This window comes from Coregonus lavaretus (assembly GCF_964263955.1).
Source record: "Coregonus lavaretus genome assembly, chromosome: 24".
Classification (NCBI taxonomy): domain Eukaryota; kingdom Metazoa; phylum Chordata; class Actinopteri; order Salmoniformes; family Salmonidae; genus Coregonus; species Coregonus lavaretus.
In genome coordinates, this window is record NC_140011.1 from 7,484,623 (window position 1) to 7,508,010 (window position 23,388).

Below are 23,388 nucleotides of genomic sequence, written 5' to 3' on the forward strand. Positions count from 1 at the left end.
TGCTCCTTCACACTGTACAGTAAAGCCATGGCATAATTAGTTCCTTTTGTGATCACACAGTATTCAGCCATGCCCAGATGTGAAGTATGGGAAGCGGATCCACGTTCTGCCCATCGATGACACTGTGGAGGGGATCACAGGGAACCTGTTTGAGGTCTACCTCAAGCCCTACTTCCTGGAGGCCTACAGGCCCATCAGGAAAGGTAACAGTGATTCAGGGGATAACCTGGGGTGTGTTCAGTAGGCATCAAATGGGAGAAAATGTTTAAGGTACTTCCTCCACCTGAACTTGACCCTCTACTACAGATGTTGTTCTGGGTTATGATCATTAGGACACATAATTGAAAACATTTTGCAACGGAAATCTAAAGTGTTTCTTATTGGACAAGTCCAGGTAGTCCCTCCCCGTTTCGGTCTGTTTTCATCCTTTTGGTGCGTAACGAACATGATCCTGTGTCTTTGCCAGCTGACTACACCTATGAAAAAAACAAAAGGTTAAGTCAGGGTCTTGGGGACCTGGTTTATTGTGAAGTCTCTGTTGTTTTGTAGCGGACATTTTCTTGGTGAGGGGAGGCATGCGTGCAGTGGAGTTCAAGGTAGTGGAGACGGATCCCAACCCCTACTGCATCGTGGCCCCAGACACTGTCATCCACTGTGAGGGCGAGCCCATCAAACGAGAGGTAGGACTACATCCAGGACTGCTCTGTCTACGGCTTCAGTTGGATCTTGTGCATGAGAGCAGGTTCACTTTAAAGCTGTAGTTTTCAGACATGGGATTTCTGTTGATAATTTGGGAATTCCAGATTTTCTGATCATAGTAAACTATTTATTACATTTGTATGCTATCTGTAGCCTTTCCCTCTGCTTTTCTGTGCTTTACCAACCACATCTCTCTCTGTGTTCAGGATGAGGAGGAGTCTTTGAATGAGGTTGGCTATGATGACATTGGGGGTGTGAGGAAGCAGCTGGCCCAGATTAAGGAGATGGTGGAGCTGCCCCTGAGACACCCAGCACTGTTCAAGGCCATCGGTGTCAAGGTGAACTAAATACACCACCTCTCTCATTAGGCTTGGGCGGTATACCGTGTATACCGGGATATTTGTAAATAGCCACGGGATGGTTTTTCAATACTGTTGAAACGATTTCTTTGAAGTTTTTCAATAAATTGTCATATTTGTTGCTATTTTTTTAGTAAATACCTGCAGTCAACTTGTGCAATACGTTAGGGGATCAGGCAGATCGTGTTCTTCATTTCACCTGTCACATTATTTTACATAATTAATGTTACCATAGTTCTCCAGAACAGTTGAGCCAGTCGCGTGTTTGTAAATAGCACAGCGGGAGAAAGCGGGAGCAGGTGAGTCCAGCTGTGTATTGACAGGGGTCGCGTTTTATATTACATTTACAATTTTGCGCCGCCCATGAGTCTCCCGGTCGCGGCCGGCTGCGACAGAGCCTGGATTTGAACCAGGTTCTCTAGTGGCACAGTTAGCACTGCGATGCAGTGCCTTAGACCACTGCGCCACTCAGGAGTATATTGAAAGTAGTGTTTTTTTGTTGTTGCTTTAATAGTGTTCAGGGATGTGCAACTATAGTTCACAGGAAATACATTAGTGCAACACATTCGGCAGAAAATTGCTTCAACAGAAGTGCAACACTATTTGGCTGGCAGCCACACATGTACAGTGGCTTGTGAAAGTATTCACCTCCCTTGGCATTTTTCCTGGAATTCAAATTGATTTTGGGGGGGTTTGTATCATTTGATTTACACAACATGCCTACCACTTTGAAGATGCAAAATATTTTTTATTGTAAAACAAACAAGAAATAAGACAAAAAAACAGAACTTTAGCGTGCATAACTATTCACCCCCCCCCAAAGTCAATACTTTGTAGAGCCACCTTTTGCAGCAATTACAGCTGCAAGTCGCTTGGGGTATGTCTCTATAAGCTTGGCACATCTAGCCACTGAGATTTTTGCCCATTCTTCAAGGCAAAACTGCTCCAGCTCCTTCAAGTTGGATGGATTCCGCTGTTGTACAGCAATCTTTAAGTCATACCACAGATTCTCAATTGGATTGAGGTCTGGGCTTTGACAAGGCCATTCCAAGACATTTCAATGTTTCCCCTTAAACCACTCGAGTGTTGCTTTAGCAGTATGCTTAGGGTCATTGTCCTGCTGGAAGGTGAACCTCCATCCCAGTCTCAAATCTCTGGAAGACCGAAACAGGTTTCCCTCAAGAATTTCCCTGTATTTAGCGCCATCCATCATTCCTTCAATTCTGACCAGTTTCCCAGTACCTGCCGATGGAAAACATCCCCACAGCATGATGCTGCCACCACCATGCTTCTAAGTGGTCCTATGGACAGATACTCCAATCTCCGCTGTGGAGCTTTGCAGCTCCTTCAGGGTTATTACATTTTACATTTTAGTCATTTAGCAGACGCTCTTATCCAGAGCGACTTACAGTTAGTGAGTGCATACATTTTATTTTTATTTTTAAACTGGCCCCCCCGTGGGAATCGAACCCACAACCCTGGCGTTGCAAGCGCCATGCTCTACCAACTGAGCTACACTCTTTGGTCTCTATGGTGCCACTTGCTTGGTGGTGCCCCTTGCTTAGTGGTGTTGCAGACTCTGGGCCTTTCAAAACAGGTGTATGTATATACAGTGGGGGAAAAAAGTATTTAGTCAGCCACCAATTGTGCAAGTTCTCCTACTTAAAAAGATGAGAGAGGCCTGTAATTTTCATCATAGGTACACGTCAACTATGACAGACAAATTGAGAAAAAAAATTCCAGAAAATCACATTGTAGGATTTTTAATGAATTTATTTGCAAATTATGGTGGAAAATAAGTATTTGGTCACCTACAAACAAGCAAGATTTCTGGCTCTCACAGACCTGTAACTTCTTCTTTAAGAGGCTCCTCTGTCCTCCACTCGTTACCTGTATTAATGGTACCTGTTTGAACTTGTTATCAGTATAAAAGACACCTGTCCACAACCTCAAACAGTCACACTCCAAACTCCACTATGGCCAAGACCAAAGAGCTGTCAAAGGACACCAGAAACAAAATTGTAGACCTGCACCAGGCTGGGAAGACTGAATCTGCAATAGGTAAGCAGCTTGGTTTGAAGAAATCAACTGTGGGAGCAATTATTAGGAAATGGAAGACATACAAGACCACTGATAATCTCCCTCGATCTGGGGCTCCACGCAAGATCTCACCCCGTGGGGTCAAAATGATCACAAGAACGGTGAGCAAAAATCCCAGAACCACACGGGGGGACCTAGTGAATGACCTGCAGAGAGCTGGGACCAAAGTAACAAAGACTACCATCAGTAACACACTATGCCGCCAGGGACTCAAATCCTGCAGTGCCAGACGTGTCCCCCTGCTTAAGCCAGTACATGTCCAGGCCCATCTGAAGTTTGCTAGAGTGCATTTGGGTGATCCATAAGAGGATTGGGAGAATGTCATATGGTCAGATGAAACCAAAATAGAACTTTTTGGTAAAAACTCAACTCGTCGTGTTTGGAGGACAAAGAATGCTGAGTTGCATCCAAAGAACACCATACCTACTGTGAAGCATGGGGGTGGAAACATCATGCTTTGGGGCTGTTTTTCTGCAAAGGGACCAGGACGACTGATCCGTGTAAAGGAAAGAATGAATGGGGCCATGTATCGTGAGATTTTGAGTGAAAACCTCCTTCCATCAGCAAGGGCATTGAAGATGAAACGTGGCTGGGTCTTTCAGCATGACAATGATCCCAAACACACCGCCTGGGCAACGAAGGAGTGGCTTCGTAAGAAGCATTTCAAGGTCCTGGAGTGGCCTAGCCAGTCTCCAGATCTCAACCCCATAGAAAATCTTTGAATGGAGTTGAAAGTCCGTGTTGCCCAGCGACAGCCCCAAAACATCACTGCTCTAGAGGAGATCTGCATGGAGGAATTGGCCAAAATACCAGCAACAGTGTGTGAAAACCTTGTGAAGACTTACAGAAAACGTTTGACCTATGTCATTGCCAACAAAGGGTATATAACAAAGTATTGAGAAACTTTTGTTATTGACCAAATACTTATTTTCCACCATAATTTGCAAATCAATTCATTAAAAATCCTAAAATGTGATTTTCTGGATTTATTTTTCTCATTTTGTCTGTCATAGTTGACGTGTACCTATGATGAAAATTACAGGCCTCTCTCATCTTTTTAGGTGGGAGAACTTGCACAATTGGTGGCTGACTAAATACTTTTTCCCCCCACTGTATACTGTGATCATGTGACACTTAGATTGCACACAGGTGGACTTTATTTAACTGCTTATGTGACTTCTGAAGGTAATTGGTTGCACCAGATCTTATTTAGGGGCTTCATAGCAAAGGGGTGAATACATATGCATACACCACTTTTCCGTTATTTATTTTGTAGAATTTTTTGAAACAAGTTATTTTTTCATTTCACTTCACCAATTTGGACTATTTTGTGTATGTCCATTACATGAAATTCAAATAAAAATCAATTTAAATTACAGGTTGTAATGCAACCAAATAGGAAAAATGCCAAGGGGGATGAATACTTTTGCAAGGCACTGCATTCGGTAAGTATTCAGACCCTTTCACTTTTTCCACATTTTGTTACTTTACAGCGTTATTCTAAAATTGAGATATTATTTTTATATATTTTTATCAATTCACACACCATAATGACAAAGCAAAAACAGGTTTTTAGAAATGTTTGCAAATGTATTTAAAATTAAAAACTGATATCACATTTACATAAGTATTCAGACCCTTTACTCAGTACTTTGTTGAAGCACCTTTGGCAGCGATTACAGCCTTGAGTCTTCTTGGGTATGACGCTACAAGCTTGGCACACCTGTATTTGGGGAGTTTCTCCCATTCTTCTCTGCAGATCCTCTCAAGCTCTCTCAGGTTGGATGGGGAGCGTCGCTGCACAGCTATTTTCAGGTCTCTCCAGAGATGTTTGATCGGGTTCAAGTCCGGGCTCTGGCTGGGCCACTCAAGGACATTCAGAGACTTGTCCCGAAGCCACTCCTGCGTTGTCTTGGCTGTGTGCTTAGTGTCGTTGTCCTGTTGGAAGGTGAACCTTCGCCCCAGTCTGAGTTCCTGAGCGCTGTGGAGAAGGTTTTCATCAAGGATCTCTCTGTACTTTACTCTGTTAATCTTTTCCTCGATCCTGACTAGTCTCCCAGTCCCTGCCGCTGAAAAACATCTCCACAGCATGATGCTGCCACCACCATGCTTCACCGTAGGGATGGTATTGGCCAGGTGATGAGCGGTGCCTGGTTTCCTCTAAACGTGATGCTTGGCATTCAGGCCAAAGAGTTCAATCTTGGTTTCATCAGACCAGAGAATCTTGTTTCTCATGGTCTGAGAGTCTTTAGGTGCCTTTTGGCAAACTCCAAGCGGGCTGTCATGTGCCTTTTACTGAGGAGTGGCTTCCGTCTGGCCACTCTACCATAAAGGCCTGATTAGTGGAGTGCTGCAGAGATGGTTGTCCTTCTGGAAGGTTCTCCCATCTCCACAGAGGAACTCTGGAGCTCTGTCAGAGTGACAATTGGGTTCTTGGTCACCTCCATGACCAAGGCCCTTCTCCCCTGATTGCTCAGTTTGGCTGGGCGGCCAGCTCTTGGAAGAGTCTTGGTGGTTCCAAACTTCTTCCATTTAAGAATGATGGAGGCCACTGTGTTCTTGGGGACCTTCAATGCTGCAGAATTTGTTTTGTACCTTCCCCAGATCTGTGCCTCTACACAATCCTGTCTCATGGCTTTGTTTTTGCTCTGACATGCACTGTCAACTGTGGGACCTTTTATATTGAAAGGTGTGTGCCTTTTACAAATCATGTCCAATCAATTGAATTTACCACAGGTGGACACTAATGAAGTTGTAGAAACTTCTCAAGGATGATCAATGGAAACCGGATGCACCTGAGCTCAATTTTGAGTCTAAAAACGTTATGTAAAAACGTTTTTGTTTTTTTAAATAAATGTTCAAACATTCCTAAACCTGTTTTGGCTTTGTCATTATGGTGTATTGTGTGTAGATTGATGAGGGCAACAAATAATTTAATCAATTTTCGAATAAGGCTGTATCAAAATGTGGAAAAACTCAAGGGGTCTGAATACTTTCCGAATGCACTGTAAATTGTATTTTTTGCAAAGAACAATCCATGGCCATCATATTTCTAATGTTTATCATAGAAAGAATGTAGCCAGCTACATTTCCTTATGTTTTGCTTTAAGTCTATCTTGCATTTTGCTGGAGAAAAAGTAGGCTGGCTACACCGAGAAAAGTACCGGAGAAAAGAGCTCTGTCTGCTGATGCATGGTAGAATGTCCGTTCGTGAATTCTCATCCGAGTGAAGAAGTGCAACTGAGGCGCAAAATGTGTTTAATGCCGATCAGAAATAACAATAAGAAGCATTTTACACTGAACAAAAATATAAATGCAACATGCAACAATTTCTAAGATTTTGATGAGTTACAGTTCATATAAGGAAATCAGTCAATTGGACTAAATTCCTTAGGCCCTAATCTATGGATTTCACATGACTGGGCAGGGGCACAGCCATGGGTGGGCCTGGGAGGGCATAGGCACACCCACTTTGGAGCCAGGTCCACCCACTGGGGAGCCAGGCCCAGCCAATCAGAATGGGTTTCCCCCCCCCCCACAAAATAGCTTTATTACAGACAGAAATACTCCTCAGCTGGCTAATTTTATAAGGTGACGGGGCATCATATTGTGTTAGTTTTCTGCCGTGTTAGAGGAGTCAAAGCCCTTAGGATGAGTTATCTGTACAGCTGCCACTGCAGCTTGATTTCCTTGCATTTATTTTCTCCGTTCTCGGCCCGTCTGATCCTCCCCATCTCCGAAAAGAGCAGACAGGCCCGTTGCCCTGCGACTCCAGACTCCACACAGACAAAGCGTGTACACAGTACTGTTCTTCCTTCAGACAAGCATGCGTCAAAACTTTGTTCATTTGCACAATGTCTCGTGTTCACATTCGCTTGTAAATGTCCAAACCAAAAATGTAATTTGGTATCTCCTCCCTATATATGTATAACTTTAGGAGCTGGATTGCCTGTCTTTGCAATTTGTTTATTTTTGTTTGCACTCGTTAACATATTTAGCTAGCCTGCATGGAAATTCGCTATTACTTGTGGTAATTTTGTTAGCATTCTGGTAATCGAGGCAAAATGTTGTTTTTTTGCGTTGTTTTGCACCCCCTTGTGTACTAAGCCGGTAATACCGTAAATCCCGGAATGCGAGAAGGACGGTATGACGATATGAAAATCTTGATACCGCCCAACCCTATCTCTCATCATTCACCTCAAACCTCATGGACAAGATTATATAAAAGATAAATAAGTAAATTGTTTGTTTTGTTTTTTATTATATTGTTTTACATGAAAATGCAACTAATTAAAAGGTAATTCAATTTTTAATCCCAGCCTCCAAGGGGTATCCTGCTGTACGGACCCCCTGGAACAGGAAAGACATTGATCGCACGTGCCGTGGCCAACGAGACTGGAGCCTTCTTTTTCCTTATCAATGGTGAGACTGAGCGACAAAAGCGTTGTTATTTTTCATTTAGCGTTTCATTAAGTTCCATTTCAATTCAGTTAATGCATTAAGTGAATAGAAATTCCATTCAAGAGCAAAAATGTTTTTAGTTGGAATTTCAATGTAACTGACTGAATTGGAATTGATTGACCCAAACTCTGTTCAGTAACGGTCAAAATAACACCATCAGTGTGCTTGTAAGGAAATAGTTACCTAATAGTTGAACTTGTGCCTGCTAAATGTTTCAGGGCCTGAGATCATGAGTAAACTGGCCGGAGAGTCTGAGAGTAACCTGAGGAAGGCCTTCGAGGAAGCTGAGAAGAATGCCCCCGCCATCATCTTCATTGACGAGCTGGACGCCATTGCACCAAAAAGAGAAAAGGTGGGCTCATGTCTTCTGATACAGTTTCCTTCCCATCCACTATATTAGTGTTCTTCCTTTGTAATCCGTAGTCATGTTCATTAGGGAGAAATTTTTTGAATCTGAGTGAGTGGAACAGAAAGGTACTACCTGAACTTGTCCAAAATGTTTGAACGTTGTGCCATACTGAACACGACCCTGGAGGCCCACAGGGTGTGCAGGCTTTTTGTGTAGCCCAGCACAAACCTACTTCTTTAGTTGAATCAGGTGTGGTAGCACAGGGCTGAAACAGAAGCCTGCACGCCCAGGATTCTCGCGGACCAGGATTCAATGGCACTGCAGTAAATTCACTATAAGATCAAATCCCTATACCACCTACTATAGACTTGACCCTTAAGGCCTTTTCTCACCAACTGCATTGCGATCTTTTTGTCAGAATTCCGAAAAAATACAGATTCCGATTTTGACGCACTAAACCGTTCACACCAATTCAGGAAAGGAGCTTGGCTATGTTTCATTCAGTTGCACCCCATTTGCACTTGTCGTCATTCCTTGCACAAATGTTGACCATCATGACGCTTGCTGCCTACAGTTTTCTTTCTATCTGATTAAAGAGATAAAGTGCAGACAGGCTAGGCCTAAAGTGCCTTCAGAAAGTATTCACACCCCTTGACTTTTACAGCCTGAATTTAAAATGGATTCAATTTTGATTTTGTGTCACTGGCCTATGCACAATACCCCATAATGTCAGTGGAATTATGTTTTTAGAAATATTTTCAAATTAATAAAAAATGAAAGACTGTAATGTCTTGTCAATAAATATTTAACCCCTTTGTTATGGCAAGTCTAAAAACACTATATATACAATAGTATGTGGACACCCCTTCAAATTTGTGGATTCGGCAATTTCAGCCACACCCGTTGCTGACAGGTGTATAAAATCGAGCACACAGCCATGCAATCTCCCTAGACAAACATTGGTAGTAGAATGGCCAACTCTGAAGAGCTCTGACTTTCAACTGAGCCACACACACAAGCCTAAGATCACCATGCGCAATGCCAAGCGTCGGCTGGAGTGGTGTAAACTCGCAGCCATTGGACTCTGGAGCAGTGGAAACGCGTTCTCTGGAGTGATGAATCACGCTTCACCATCTGGCAGTCCGACAGTGTCACGATCGTCAAGCATAGAGGTGGACCAAGGCGCAGCGTGTGCAAAATACATCTCTTTATTATGGAAGAGAGAAAAACACGAAACCGAACACTATCCAAAACTTACAAAACAATAAACGACCGTGAAGCTAAATAACGTAAGTGCACAGACAAGCAACAAACGTTCAACTTAGACAATTACCCACAAACACATGATGCCCATGGCTGCCTTAAATATGGCTCCCAATTAGAGACAATAAACCACAGCTGTCTCCAATTGAGAACCAATCTAGGCAGCCATCAACATACAAACACCTAGACAAGACAGTACCCCATAAACCTACAAACCCCTAGACAAACCAAAACACATACTTCACCATGTCACACCCTGACCTAACTAAAATATTAGTGAAAACAAAGATAACTAAGGCCAGGGTGTGACAGCTGTGTTTGCCGCAACACAATACAATTACCAGTAGGCCTACTATGCTACTTACACTAAAACCATGAAAAGGAAAACCAAAGAGGGCAAGATGCAAAACTCAATTTAATGCCGCAATATAATAACCTGTTCATATTTTCTCTTTAAACAATGAATTCACTTACTTTTTATAATACCCTAATAAAGTCAAACAACCTTTGTGATGGTTTTATTTGTTGTATGGCTATTATTTGGCGTAGCTACTGCAGGCCTATGAAGGCAGTGCGCACCGGCACCCCAACTGACTATGACAGTTGAACTTGAGGTGAGGAAGAGTGTTTTAGGCCAGAGTTGCTCCTTTAAATGTAACAATATAATGCTCATCTTTATGAAAAATATTCTGATCGAAAATGTATGAACTAGCCTCCTGTATGCCTATATCTGTAACCTCTATGACAAGTATAAAGAAATCCATGTCAATGTCGGGAACATGGCGCCCGGCATATCTCTATCTTTCTCTCGGGTTATTCTTAAATATGAATATCATACAAGGGCCTATACGCATGCAATGCCCTGATGTATTTAGCACTCAAATCTCCAACAGCTGAACCGTGAGGTAGACTATTGTTGTTTTAGTAAAGTAAAAACCATTTTGAATATGCTTCACCATGCTCAAAGGGATACTTAATGTCTGCTTTTTTTTACCAATAGCTGCCCTTCTTTATCAAGGCATTGGAAAACCTCCCTGGTCTTTGTGGTTGAAATTCACTGCTCGACTGAGGGACCTTGCAGATAATTCTATGTGTGGGGTACAGAGATGAGGTAGTCATTCAAAAATCATGTTAAACACTATTATTGCACACAGAGTGACTCCATGCAACTTATTATGTGACTTGTTAAGCTAATTTTTACTCCTGAACTTACACTACATGACCAAAAGTATGTGGACACCTGCTCGTCGAACATCTCATTCCAAAATCATGGGCATTAATATGGAGTTGGTCCCCCCTTCGCTGCTATAAATAGCCTCCACTCTTCTGGGAAGGCTTTCCACTAGATGTTGGAACATTGCTATTGGGACTTGATTCCATTCAGCCACAAGAGCATTAGTGAGGTCGGGTACTGATGTTGGGCGATTAGGCCTGGCTCGCAGTCGGCGTTCCAATTCATCCCAAAGGTGTTTGATGGGGTTGAGGTCAGGGCTCTGTGCAGGCCAGTCAAGTTCTTCCACACCGATCTCGACAAACCATTTCTGTATGGACCGCGCTTTGTGCATTGTCATGCTGAAACAGGAAAGGGCCTTCCCCAAACTGTTGCCACAAAGTTGGAAGCACAAAATCGTCTAGAATGTCATTGTATGCTGTAGCGTTAAGATTTCCCTTCACTGTAACTAAGGGGCCTAGCCCGAACCATGAAAAACAGCCCCAGACCATTATTCCTCCACCAAACTTTACAGTTGTCACTATGCATTGGGGCAGGTAGCGTTCTCCTGACATCCGCCAAAGCCAGATTCGTCTGTCTGTCACGATCGTCTAGGAGTGAAGGAGACCAAAGCGCAGCGCGTTGAACGAACATGACTTTAATTAGAGTAAAGCACGTAAAATACAAAACAAAAGACGACTCGTGAAGTCCACAGTACAACGACTGAAACACGGAACAATAACCCACAATGCCCACAAGAACACCTACAGAATAAATATGGCTCCCAATCAGAGATAACGAGCCGACAGCTGACACTCGTTACCTCCGATTGGGAGTCATATGACTAATCAACATAATTACAACACTTTGACACCCAACATAGAACCAAACCACATAGACTGCACACACCCTGGCTCAACATAATGAGTCCCAGAACCAGGGTGTGACAGTACCCCCCCCTAAAGGCGCGGACTGCGACCGCGCCTCAAAACCCCCAAACAGGGGAGGGCTGGGCGGGCATACCTCCTCGGTGGCGGTTCTGGCTCCGGCCTAGACCACCACCCCACCATAGTCACTACCCGCTTACGTAGGTTCCTCCAAATGACCCCCACCGGTTTAAGGGGCAGCACCGGACTAAGAGGCAGCACCGGCCTAAGGGGCAGCACCAGGATAAGGGGCAGCACCTGACTCAATGGCGGATCCTGGCTGGCTGGCTCTGGCGGATCCTGGCTGGACGGCTCTGGCGGATCCTGGCTGAACGGCTCATGGCTGGCTGAAGGATCTGGCTGCTCATGGCTGGCTGACGGATCTGGCTGCTCATGGCTGGCTGACGGATCTGGCTGCTCATGGCTGGCTGACGGATCTGGCTGCTCATGGCTGGCCGACGGATCTGGCTGATCCGGTCTGGCCGAAGGCTCTGGCTGATCCTGTCTGGCGGAAGGCTCTGGCTGATCCGGTCTGGCGGAAGGCTCTGGCTGATCCGGTCTGGCGGAAGGCTCTGGCTGATCCTGTCTGGCCGAAGGCTCTGGCTGATCCTGTCTGGCCGAAGGCTCTGGCTGATCCTGTCTGGCCGAAGGCTCTGGCTGATCCTGTCTGGCGGAAGGCTCTGGCTGATCCGGTCTGGCGGAAGGCTTTGGCTGATCCGGTCTGGCGGAAGGCTCTGGCTGATCCGGTCTGGCGGAAGGCTCTGGCTGATCCTGTCTGGCCGAAGGCTCTGGCTGATCCTGTCTGGCGGAAGGCTCTGGCTGATCCTGTCTGGCGGAAGGCTCTGGCTGATCCGGTCTGGCGGACGGCTCTGAAGGCTCATGGCAGACGGGCGGCTTTGCAGGCTCAGTACAGACGGGCAGTTCAGACGGCGTTGGGCAGACGGACAGTTCAGACGGCGTTGGGCAGACGGGCAGTTCAGGCGCCGTTGGGCAGACGGGCAGTACAGACGGCGTTGGGCAGACGGACAGTTCAGGCGCCGTTGGGCAGACGGGCAGTTCAGGCGCCGTTGGGCAGACGGGCAGTTCAGACGGCGTTGGGCAGACGGACAGTTCAGGCGCCGTTGGGCAGACGGGCAGTTCAGACGGCGTTGGGCAGACGGACAGTTCAGGCCCCGTTGGGCAGACGGCAGACTCTGGCCGTCTGAGACGCACCGTAGGCCTGATGCGTGGTGCCGGAACTGGAGGTACCGGGCTGAGGACACGCATCTCAGGGCTAGTGCGGGAAGCAGCAACAGGGCATGCTTGGCCCTGGGGACGCACATAAGGCCTAGTGCGGAGAGCAGCAACAGGGCATGCTGGACCCTGGGGACGCACATAAGGCCTAGTGCGGAGAGCAGGAACAGGCCGGGCTGGGCTGGCGACGCGCACCGTATCCCTGGTGCGTGGAGTAGGAACAGGCCGGGCTGGGCTGGCGACGCGCACCGTAGGCTTCGTATGAGGCTCAGGAACAGGCCGGGCTGGGCTGGCGACGCGCACCGTACACTTAGTGCGAGGGGCCGGAACAGGCCGTACCGTACTGGGGACACACACTACTGGCTGTACCTCGGGATTAGGAACGGGCCGGACCGGACTGGTTACACACCCCAGTACCTCTCGCCGTGCCTCTACACCTTCCTTCCCTGCCTTTCCCAGTCGCCCCCTTAACCTGGTAGCCTCCTGAATCCGTCCCTTCTCTGCCTCCGTCAGCCCCCTTAACCTGGTAGCCTTCTGTATCTGCCTTGTGGCAGCCTCCTGCTGCTCAGTCGCCCAAGCCATGTGCCCCCCCCAAAAAACTTTTTGGGGTTGCCTCCCGTCCTTCCGACGATGGCCCTGCCGATGCCGTTGCTCCTCTCCTGCCAGGTTCTCCCCCTTCATCGCCCTCCGGTACCGGACGGCCTCCTCCTGGGTAATATGTCCCCAGCCGAGGAGGACATCCACCAACGTTCTCTCCTGACCCGGCGCCTCCTCCCATGTCCAGACCCTTTGCTCCTGGACGCGCTGCTTGGTCTTTCTTTGGTGGGTTATTCTGTCACGATCGTCTAGGAGTGAAGGAGACCAAAGCGCAGCGCGTTGAACGAACATGACTTTAATTAGAGTAAAGCACGTAAAATACAAAACAAAAGACGACTCGTGAAGTCCACAGTACAACGACTGAAACACGGAACAATAACCCACAATGCCCACAAGAACACCTACAGAATAAATATGGCTCCCAATCAGAGATAACGAGCCGACAGCTGACACTCGTTACCTCCGATTGGGAGTCATATGACTAATCAACATAATTACAACACTTTGACACCCAACATAGAACCAAACCACATAGACTGCACACACCCTGGCTCAACATAATGAGTCCCAGAACCAGGGTGTGACAACAACATTACAGCTGGAACTTAATTTGGCAAACAAAAACGGCGCAACAGAATGAAACCTTCAAAAAAGTTTTTGGAACAGGCCTATATTGCAGCTATTACCAAGAAAGGCGATTGCCTACCGTAGGCCTGCCCAACAAATGACAGCGATAGGCTAATGCTATTTCTTTTACAACAGGCCGAATTTTAACCTTGGACAAAATGATAAAAGACAGTTCAAACTTAATTTAGCCAACAAAAAAATCGGAACAAAATGAAACTTTTTGCATAGGCTATTTAAAGAACAGGTTTAGATGATTAAATAGGCCTACAATAATAATGATTTGGGGCGGCAGGTAGCTTAGTGGTTAAGACCGTTGTGCCAGTAACCTGAAAGGTCGCTGGTTCTAATCCCTGAGCCGACTAGGTGAAAAATCTGTCTGTGCCCTTGAGCAAGGCACTTAATCCTAATTGCTCCTGTAAGGCACTCTGGATAAGAGCGTCTGCTAAATGACTAAAAAGAAATAAAAGAAGAATTTATAATAATAATAATAATAATGATGACTAAACAATTGATAATAAATACAAAATAAACAAATGCAAGGTAGAAAGTTGCATCAAACCTGAAAAGCGAGTTACACACGTTCTTCTCATCTTTGTCCACTACAATATTAAAACTTGTCCCTGAGGACATTCCCGTTGTCGACTTCTTTTCACTATACCCTTTCAACTTTTGTTTTACTTCAATGAAAAATTACTCCATCTTCGCAATTAACAGTAGCCTAGGCCAAGGCTCCTTTTACTCTCTCTCTCTCTCTCACTCTCACTCTCACTCTCTCTCTCTCTCTCTCTCTCTCTCTCTCTCTCTCTCTCTCTCTCTCTCTCTCTCTCTCTCTCTCTCTCTCTCTCTCTCTCTCTCTCTCTCTCTCTCACTCTCACTCTCACTCTCACTCTCACTCTCACTCTCACTCGCTCTCTCTCTCTCTCTCTCTCTCACTCACTCACTCACTCACTCATCAGCAGCAGGCGCACGTGAGGTGAGCAGCTGGAACCAGTTTTTATTTTAATTTTATTTTACCTTTATTTAACTAGGCAAATCAGTTAAGAACAAATTCTTATTTACAATGACGGCCTACACCGGCCAAACCCGGACGACGCTGGGCCAATTGTCCGCCTATACGTTTTATTGAGTTACAATTGGCTGACACAGATAACAAATTCGCGCAGTTCTCATCACACAAACAGTAAATTAACAGAGGACAGGTCTAATCGGGTCCAGTCGGTATTTTCTGAAGGCACTGTATTTTCTGAACCTTTCTGAATGGACATGGGGCCCGATTCCGACCCAAGTTAAGCGCACGTAAATGGGACGTAATTCCCTTTATGCACCATTCTTTCTATACGTATTCTGATCTTTAACATAAGCGTGAGAATAGTGTGCTATTCACCTGCTATTTTTGGGGGGGTGGAGATTGAATAAATGAAGGTGTGGAGGAGGTGTCTACAGATACGCCGTATTCTGACCTAGACTTATTTCCACCACCTTTATGCGTGAGGAAACCATGAATAAGGTCTAGCGAACCTACTAGTTCCAAGTGGAAAAAGGATCTATTTTTTCTGATAGAAATAACAATAAGAGCTATTGATAAGTGCTAGATAAATGAGTAATCCGTTTTGGATATGGGAATTGTAAATATAAATGACGCTTGTTTTAGGTATATTTGACCTTATAATCGCTGGAGACATGTGAAACAATAATATGGCAGCAAATTGAAGCATATCAACTTTCCCACAGTAAAGTTTATGAAATGCTGTGCCATTATGCAGAATTTTAATTGTACAACCTTATAATTTGCAGGGATGGGCACTCTGGAATGTCTTAATTATAGGCTACCACGAATTTCTCTGTTTCCTATTTCTATCATGTTAAATATTAGCCACTATCAGTATCAACCGTCAGCAGGCCTAATAACAACACATATTGAACTGCCAATTTACTGTTAGTTACCTTCAGTTGGTATAGCCTACATTAATCATTCCATTTAATTAAATTGTTTTGTTTAACTTAATTTGCTTCCTCTGTAAACGCAGTCACGGCCATATGGTTGTTGCTGAGGATCATTAGTAACAGTTGATAATATTTAAAAAAGACATGTAGACTAATTCAATCGTTATGGAGAGGAGTGCAGACCAAGCCGTATTAGTTTGACCCCAACTCATGACGCATGAATTGTCTGTCATCACAAAGTTCCATGGTTAGTGCAGGCAATAGACAAGGGTGTAGGCTACTATTGTACACTATTCTCCCTATTTATAATTCTATATACACTAATCTTCCAACATTACCTTGGGTTGAACAACTGAATGTCGCAATTTTCAGAATTAATCAAACCACTGTTTTCTTTATTTTGTGTGTAAAGGCTCTTTAAACCCGTTTTTTTGTGATTTGTAAATACTTTATTAACCTTAAATAATCAACAAGATCAGAGTATTTTTTTAATCTACCAATTGATGCTGAAACAGAGACAAATATGCATATACTTACATGGCTTTCTTTAATTGATCCCTAATATTCTGAACCCGTTCTCTCGATATATTCTATAGATATAAAGTTTATGAAATGCTGTGCCATTATGCAGAATTTTAATATATACCGATATATTCTATAGCCCTGAATCTTTTCTATAACACACGGAAATCTGCCCCCTTTATTCTATGTACCCAACGCACTAGAAGACCAGTTCTTAAAGCCTTTAGCCGTATCCTTATTCTAGTCCTCCTCTGTTCCTCTGGTGATGTAGAGGCTAACCCAGGCCCTGCAGCCCTCAGTATCACTCCTACTCCCCAGGCGCTATCATTTGATGACTTCTGTAATCGCAAAAGTCTTGGTTTCTTGCACATAAATATCAGAAGTCTACTTCCTAAGTTTGAGTTATTCACTGCGTTAGCACACTCTGCCAACCCTGATGTTCTAGCAGTGTCTGAATCCTGGCTCAGGAAGGCCACCAAAAATTCTGAAATTTCCATCCCCAACTATAACATTTTCCGTCTAGATAGAACTGCCAAAGGGGGTGGAGTTGCAATCTACTGTAGAGATAGCCTGCAGAGCTCTATCATACTATCCAGGTCTGTGCCCAAACAGTTTGAGCTTCTACTTCTAAAAATCCACCTTTCCAGAAATAAGTCTCTCACTGTTGCCGCTTGCTACAGACCCCCCTCAGCCCCCAGCTGTGCCCTGGACACCATATGTGAATTGATTGCCCCCCATTTATCCTCAGAGTTTGTACTGCTTGGTGACCTAAATTGGGATATGCTTAATACCCCAGCCATCCTACAATCCAAGCTAGATGCCCTCAACCTCACGCAAATTATCAACGAACCTACCAGGTACAACCCTAAATCCGTAAACATGGGTACCCTCATAGATATCATCCTGACTAACACACCCTCTAAATACACCTCAGCTGTCTTCAACCAGGATCTCAGCGATCACTGCCTTATTGCCTGCGTCCGTAACGGGTCCGCGGTCAAACGACCACCCCTCATCACTGTCAAACGCTCCCTAAAACACTTTAGCGAGGAGGCTTTCCTAATTGACCTGGCCCAGGTATCCTGGATGGATATAGATCTCATTCCGTCAGTAGAGGATGCCTGGTTGTTCCTTAAAAGTAATTTCCTCTCAATCTTAAATAAACATGCCCCATTCAAAAAATACAGAACTAAGAACCGATATAGCCCCTGGTTCTCCTCAGACTTGACTGCCCTTGACCAGCACAAAAACATCCTGTGGCGTACAGCATTAGCATCAAATAGCCCCCGCGATATGCAACTTTTCAGGGAAGTTAGGAACCAATATACACAAGCAGTCAGGAAAGCAAAGGCTAACTTTTTCAAACAGAAATTTGCTTCCTGTAGCACTAACTCCAAAAAGTTTTGGGACACTGTAAAGTCCATGGAGAATAAGAGCACTTCCTCCCAGCTGCCCACTGCACTGAGGCTAGGAAACACTATCACCACCGATAAATCTACAATAATCGAGAATTTCAACAAGCATTTTGCTACAGCTGGCCATGCTTTCCATCTGGCTACCACTAACCCAGCCACCAACTCTGCACCCTCTGCTGCAACTTGCCCATGCCCCCCCCTCTTCTCCTTCACACAAATTCAGACAGCTGATGTTTTGAAAGCGCTGCAAAATCTGGACCCCTACAAATCAGCTGGGCTAGACAATCTGGACCCTTTCTTTCTAAAACTAGCTGCCGAAATTGTCGCAACCCCTATTACTAGTCTGTTCAACCTCTCTTTCATAACGTCTGAGATCCCCAGAGATTGGAAAGCTGCCGCGGTCATCCCCCTCTTCAAAGGGGGTGACACTCTAGATCCAAACTGCTACAGACCTATATCCATCCTGCCCTGCCTTTCGAAAGTATTCGAAAGCCAAGTTAACAAACAGATCATCGACCATTTCGAATACCACCGTACCTTCTCCGCTATGCAATCCGGTTTCCGAGCTGGTCACGGGTGCACTTCAGCCACGCTCAAGGTCCTAAACGATATTATAACCGCGATTGATAATAGACAGTACTGTGCAGCCGTCTTCATCGACCTGGCCAAGGCTTTCGACTCTGTCAACCACCGCATTCTTATTGGCAGACTAAATAGCCTTGGTTTCTCAAATGACTGCCTCGCCTGGTTCACCAACTACTTCTCAGATAGAGTTCAGTGTGTCAAATCGGAGGGCCTGTTGTCTGGACCTATGGCAGTCTCTATGGGGGTGCCACAGGGTTCAATTCTTGGGCCGACACTTTTCTCCGTGTATATCAATGATGTCGCTCTTGCTGCTGGTGACTCTCAGATCCACCTCTACGCAGACGACACCATTTTGTATACATCTGGCCCTTCATTGGACACTGTGTTAACAAACCTCCAAACGAGCTTCAATGCCATACAACAATCCTTCAGTAGCCTTCAACTGCTCTTAAACACTAGTAAAACTAAATGCATGCTTTTCAATCGAACGCTGCTAGCACCCGCCCACCCGACTAGAATCACCACTCTCGACGGGTCGGACCTAGAGTATGTGGACAACTACAAATATCTAGGTGTCTGGTTAGACTGTAAACTCAACTTCCAGACTCACATAAAGAATCTCCAATCCAAAGTTAAATCTAGAATCGGCTTCCTATTTCGCAACAAAGCCTCCTTCACTCATGCTGCCAAACATGCCCTCGTAAAACTGACTATCCTACCGATCCTTGACTTCGGCGATGTCATTTACAAAATAGCCTCCAACACTCTACTCAGCAAATTGGATGTAGTCTATCACAGTGCCATCCGTTTTGTCTCCAAAGCCCCATACACTACCCACCACTGTGACCTGTACGCTCTTGTTGGCTGGTCCTCACTACATGTCCGTCGTCAAACCCACTGGCTCCAGGCCATCTATAAATCACTGCTAGGCAAATCCCCGCCTTATCTTAGCTCATTGGTCACCATAGCAGCACCCACCCGTAGTCTGCGCTCCAGCAGGTATATCTCACTGGTCATTCCCAAAGCCAACACCTCCTTTGGCCGCCATTCCTTCCAGTTCTCTGCTGCCAATGACTGGAACGAATTCCAAAAATCTCTGAAGCTGGAGACTCTTATCTCCCTCAATAACTTTAAGCATCAGTTGTCAGAGCACCTTACCGATCACTGCACCTGTACACAGCCCATCTGAAATTAGCCCACCCAACTACCTCATCCCTATATTGTTATTTATTTTGCTCTTTTGCACCCCAGTATCTCTATTTGCACATAATCTCTTGCACATCTAGCATTCCAGTGTTAATACTATTGTAATTATTCTGCACTATAGCCTATTTATTGCCTTACCTCCATAACTTGCTACATTTGCACACACTGTATATATATTTTCTGTTGTATTTCTGACTTTGTTTTTTTTACCCCATATGTAACTCTGTGTTGTTTTTATTGCACTACTTTGCTTTATCTTGGCCAGGTCGCAGTTGTAAATGAGAACCTGTTCTCAACTGGCTTACCTGGTTAAATAAAGGTGAAATAAAATAAAAATAAATAGAGTCTGACAAAATTCGAACTAAAAGGTACACCGCATTTAAAGGGATGGCTTAACATAAATGTATTGAAAACCCTATTGAATGAAAACTCTGTTGGCCACCAAGTGGGAGGGTTTTCAGCAGTTGAATTACATTTATTCAGCGCGCACAAGGGAACCACGCCTACAAAGCCCATTAAGCACCTTCATAAGGTAAGTCTGAATAGCAACTACTGAGAAGAGCGTAGGAAAGGCCTAGTTCACTTTGGCAGGCCTATAATATATAGCCTAATATATAGGCTGTATTAACTTCTAACTTACACATCCCTCTGTCTTCTTCACTGTTCCCTTCTTGCGCAATTCACGCATCTCCGCTGGCAACTCCACTGGCCTATCTTTTCCCCCTCAGAGCTCTTGAACGAGTAGGTTATATATAGACTATGAATATCAATATAGTTCAACTTATTTTGAGCAATTTTTTTAAACCAATAGGCCTAGGCCTATTCGAGGGGAGAAGCATCGACCGATCCTCTTGCTTGTTGAATGGCTATTAAATAGGCTACAGCGTTGGCAATGAACTGGCGGGGAAGTTTGAATGGCGAGAGCAACGTGTATAGCTCTGGTGTGATGTGATCACTTTGGCTAAATTAATACATTTCTGCACTGATTCATTGCAAATGTAAAAAACAGGCAGAGAAATAAATAAATCCATTCATTCACACAATGAAGCCACAGACCCGTCAGTGGCATTGTCCCAGATAACAATTTATACTGAACTCCCAGAATTTTTCTATATGCACAAAAAGTATATTTCTCAATTTTGTGCACAAATTTGTTTACATCCCTGTTAGTGAACATTTCTGCACCTGACAGGTGTGGCATATCAAGAAGCTGATTAAACAGCATGATCATTACACAGGTGCACCTTGTGCTGGGGACAATAAAAGGCCACTTTAAAATGTGCAGTTTTGTCACACAACATGATGCCACAGATGTTTTGAGGGAGCGTGCAATTAGCATACTGACTGCAGTAATGTCCACCAGAGCTGTTGCCAGATAATTGAATGTTCATCTTTCAAGACGCCTCCAACGTCGTTTTAGAGAATTTGGCAGTACGTCCATCCGGCCTCATAACCACAGACCATGTGTAACCACGCCAGCCCAGGACCTCCACATCTGGCTTCTTCACCTGTGGGATTGTCTGGGACCAGCCACCTGAACAGCTGATAAAACCGAGGAGTATTTCTGTCTGTAATAAAGCCCTTTTGTGGCTGGGCCTGGCTCCCCAGTGGGTGGGCCTATGCCCTCCCAGACCCAACCATGGCTGTGCTCCTGCCCAGTCATTTGAAATCCATAGATTAGGGCCTAATGAATTTATTTCAATTGACTCATTTCCCTATATGAACTGTAACTCAGTAAAAACATTGAAATTGTTGCATGTTGCTTTTATTTTTTTGATCAACAGCTTATTTTCGCATGCGAAAAGACACAAAAATCTAACCTGTTTCGAACAAATAATTGACGGATTGCAGCATGACGATATTTTGCAATTGGTTTGAATGGTGTCGTCAACAAGACATGGTGAGATAGGGCCTTTAGGGTCAACCGAGAATGTCATGAACCTTTTATGTTGTCCTGTGCAGACACACGGTGAGGTGGAGAGGCGCATCGTGTCCCAGCTCCTCACACTCATGGACGGCCTAAAGCAGCGCGCTCACGTCATCGTCATGGCAGCCACCAACAGACCCAACAGCATTGACCCCGCCCTGAGGCGATTTGGTACCATCTCTCCTGTGCACTTGTAGACCTAGAATGTAACAGTTTCAGTTCTGAGTTTATGTCGGAGGCGTCTCGTATTTGATATATCTTTGAATATCTTCATCCTATGTTGATTCTTTGTCATTACTAGCTGTGAATCAGCAGGGTTGATGTTAACAAATAAATAATATGAAATGGAATTATATGCTGGTTAGTGAGACTTACCTTGACTGTGTGACGTCTCTCTTCAGGGCGTTTTGACAGGGAGGTGGACATCGGCATCCCTGACGCCACAGGCAGACTGGAGATCCTCCAGATACACACCAAGAACATGAAACTGTCCGACAATGTGGACCTCGAGCAGGTGTGTGTGTATAGCACTACTGTCATTTACAGAGTGAGGTCTGCAATGAAACTCACCACCACCATTTTGTGTGTATGCAAGGTAGAATAAAAAGTTGGGAGTGGGTTTTCAAGTTAACTCACTGCCATATTGATTCGGTGTCTGTATCGCTACTGTATGTGTGCCCATGTCTATCTGTGTCCTCCAGGTTGCCAATCAGACTCACGGCCATGTGGGTGCTGACCTGGCCGCTCTGTGCTCTGAAGCCGCCCTGCAGGCCATCAGGAAGAAGATGGATCTCATCAACCTGGAGGACGAAACCATTGACGCAGAGGTCATGAGCTCCCTGGCTGTCACCATGGATGACTTCAGAGTAAGGAACTGGATTATTGTCTCCTTTAACACACGCACCACTCAAAGTAGCTTATACTGCACAGATAACTTTATTCACCTTCTGTTTTCCATCACTATGTAAATCTGCAGCATCCAGCAATTGTCTTTTTGCTAATGGTCTGAGGACAGCACTTTATTCTTAAGTTATCTTCCCGTAATGTGACCAGTAACCATTAAGCATTAGAACCAGTTGTAGCAGACAATCTCTTAGCCAGCAGCACTAACCGGTTTGTATGCGTGTTGTGTTTCAGTGGGCTCTAAGCCAAAGCAACCCGTCTGCACTGAGAGAGACGGTGGTGGAGGTGCCCAACGTCAGCTGGGAAGACATCGGAGGTCTGGAGGACGTCAAGAGGGAACTCCAGGAGCTTGTACAAGTAAGCCATGTTACTGATACGATTCAGCTTTATATGCCATGAAAGCTAATATGTCATTTGTTGATTTTGTATCAATAGAGTTCGAGTAAAAATGGCAGTTCAAATCTCTGGTCTGTTTTGCTTGTCTGTAGTGGGTCTTGTGACGAGTCTGAATGCTGAATCCCTTTCATAGTGAATTAACAGTTTGATTAACCTTCATGTTCTGTGCTTCTCTTCAGTACCCTGTGGAGCACCCAGACAAGTTCTTGAAGTTCGGCATGACCCCGTCCAAGGGCGTGCTGTTCTACGGGCCCCCAGGTTGTGGTAAGACCCTGCTGGCCAAAGCTATCGCCAACGAGTGCCAGGCCAACTTCATCTCCATCAAAGGACCTGAGCTGCTCACAATGTGGTTCGGAGAGTCCGAGGCCAATGTCCGAGAGATTTTCGACAAGGTAAGGCTAAACCGATTTATCTTTTTTTTTTTTTTTTTTTTTTTTTTTTTTTTTACCGAGTTATCATGGCTTTCAGATCTCTCTAACCTCAGATTTACATGTATTTGAACTGTTTTTGTATATTTGTATTGATTGTATGGCATCTCATTGTTGTGTTACACAAAGATGGTTAATAAATGTGAAACCTGGGATGTGTTTATTAGGCACCAAACAGAAGAAAACCGACTGAAACGGGAGGGACCTACCTTGACTTTTCCGTTGCAAAACCTATATT

The 23,388-nt window shown here is 44.8% G+C and overlaps 1 protein-coding gene across 1 annotated transcript in view; it reads left to right on the forward strand.

Annotated features, from left to right (window-relative positions):
* LOC311099583 (transitional endoplasmic reticulum ATPase-like) overlaps positions 1-23,388 on the forward strand; it is a 51,151-nt gene that overhangs the window by 13,473 nt on the left and 14,290 nt on the right. The window contains exons 4-13 of the mRNA XM_084140277.1: positions 61-203; positions 550-680; positions 906-1,037; positions 7,478-7,580; positions 7,838-7,971; positions 21,459-21,594; positions 21,825-21,937; positions 22,125-22,289; positions 22,561-22,683; positions 22,902-23,114. Of these exons, the coding sequence (XP_083996403.1) occupies positions 61-203; positions 550-680; positions 906-1,037; positions 7,478-7,580; positions 7,838-7,971; positions 21,459-21,594; positions 21,825-21,937; positions 22,125-22,289; positions 22,561-22,683; positions 22,902-23,114 (1,393 nt within the window). The remainder of the gene's footprint in view (positions 1-60; positions 204-549; positions 681-905; positions 1,038-7,477; positions 7,581-7,837; positions 7,972-21,458; positions 21,595-21,824; positions 21,938-22,124; positions 22,290-22,560; positions 22,684-22,901; positions 23,115-23,388) is intronic.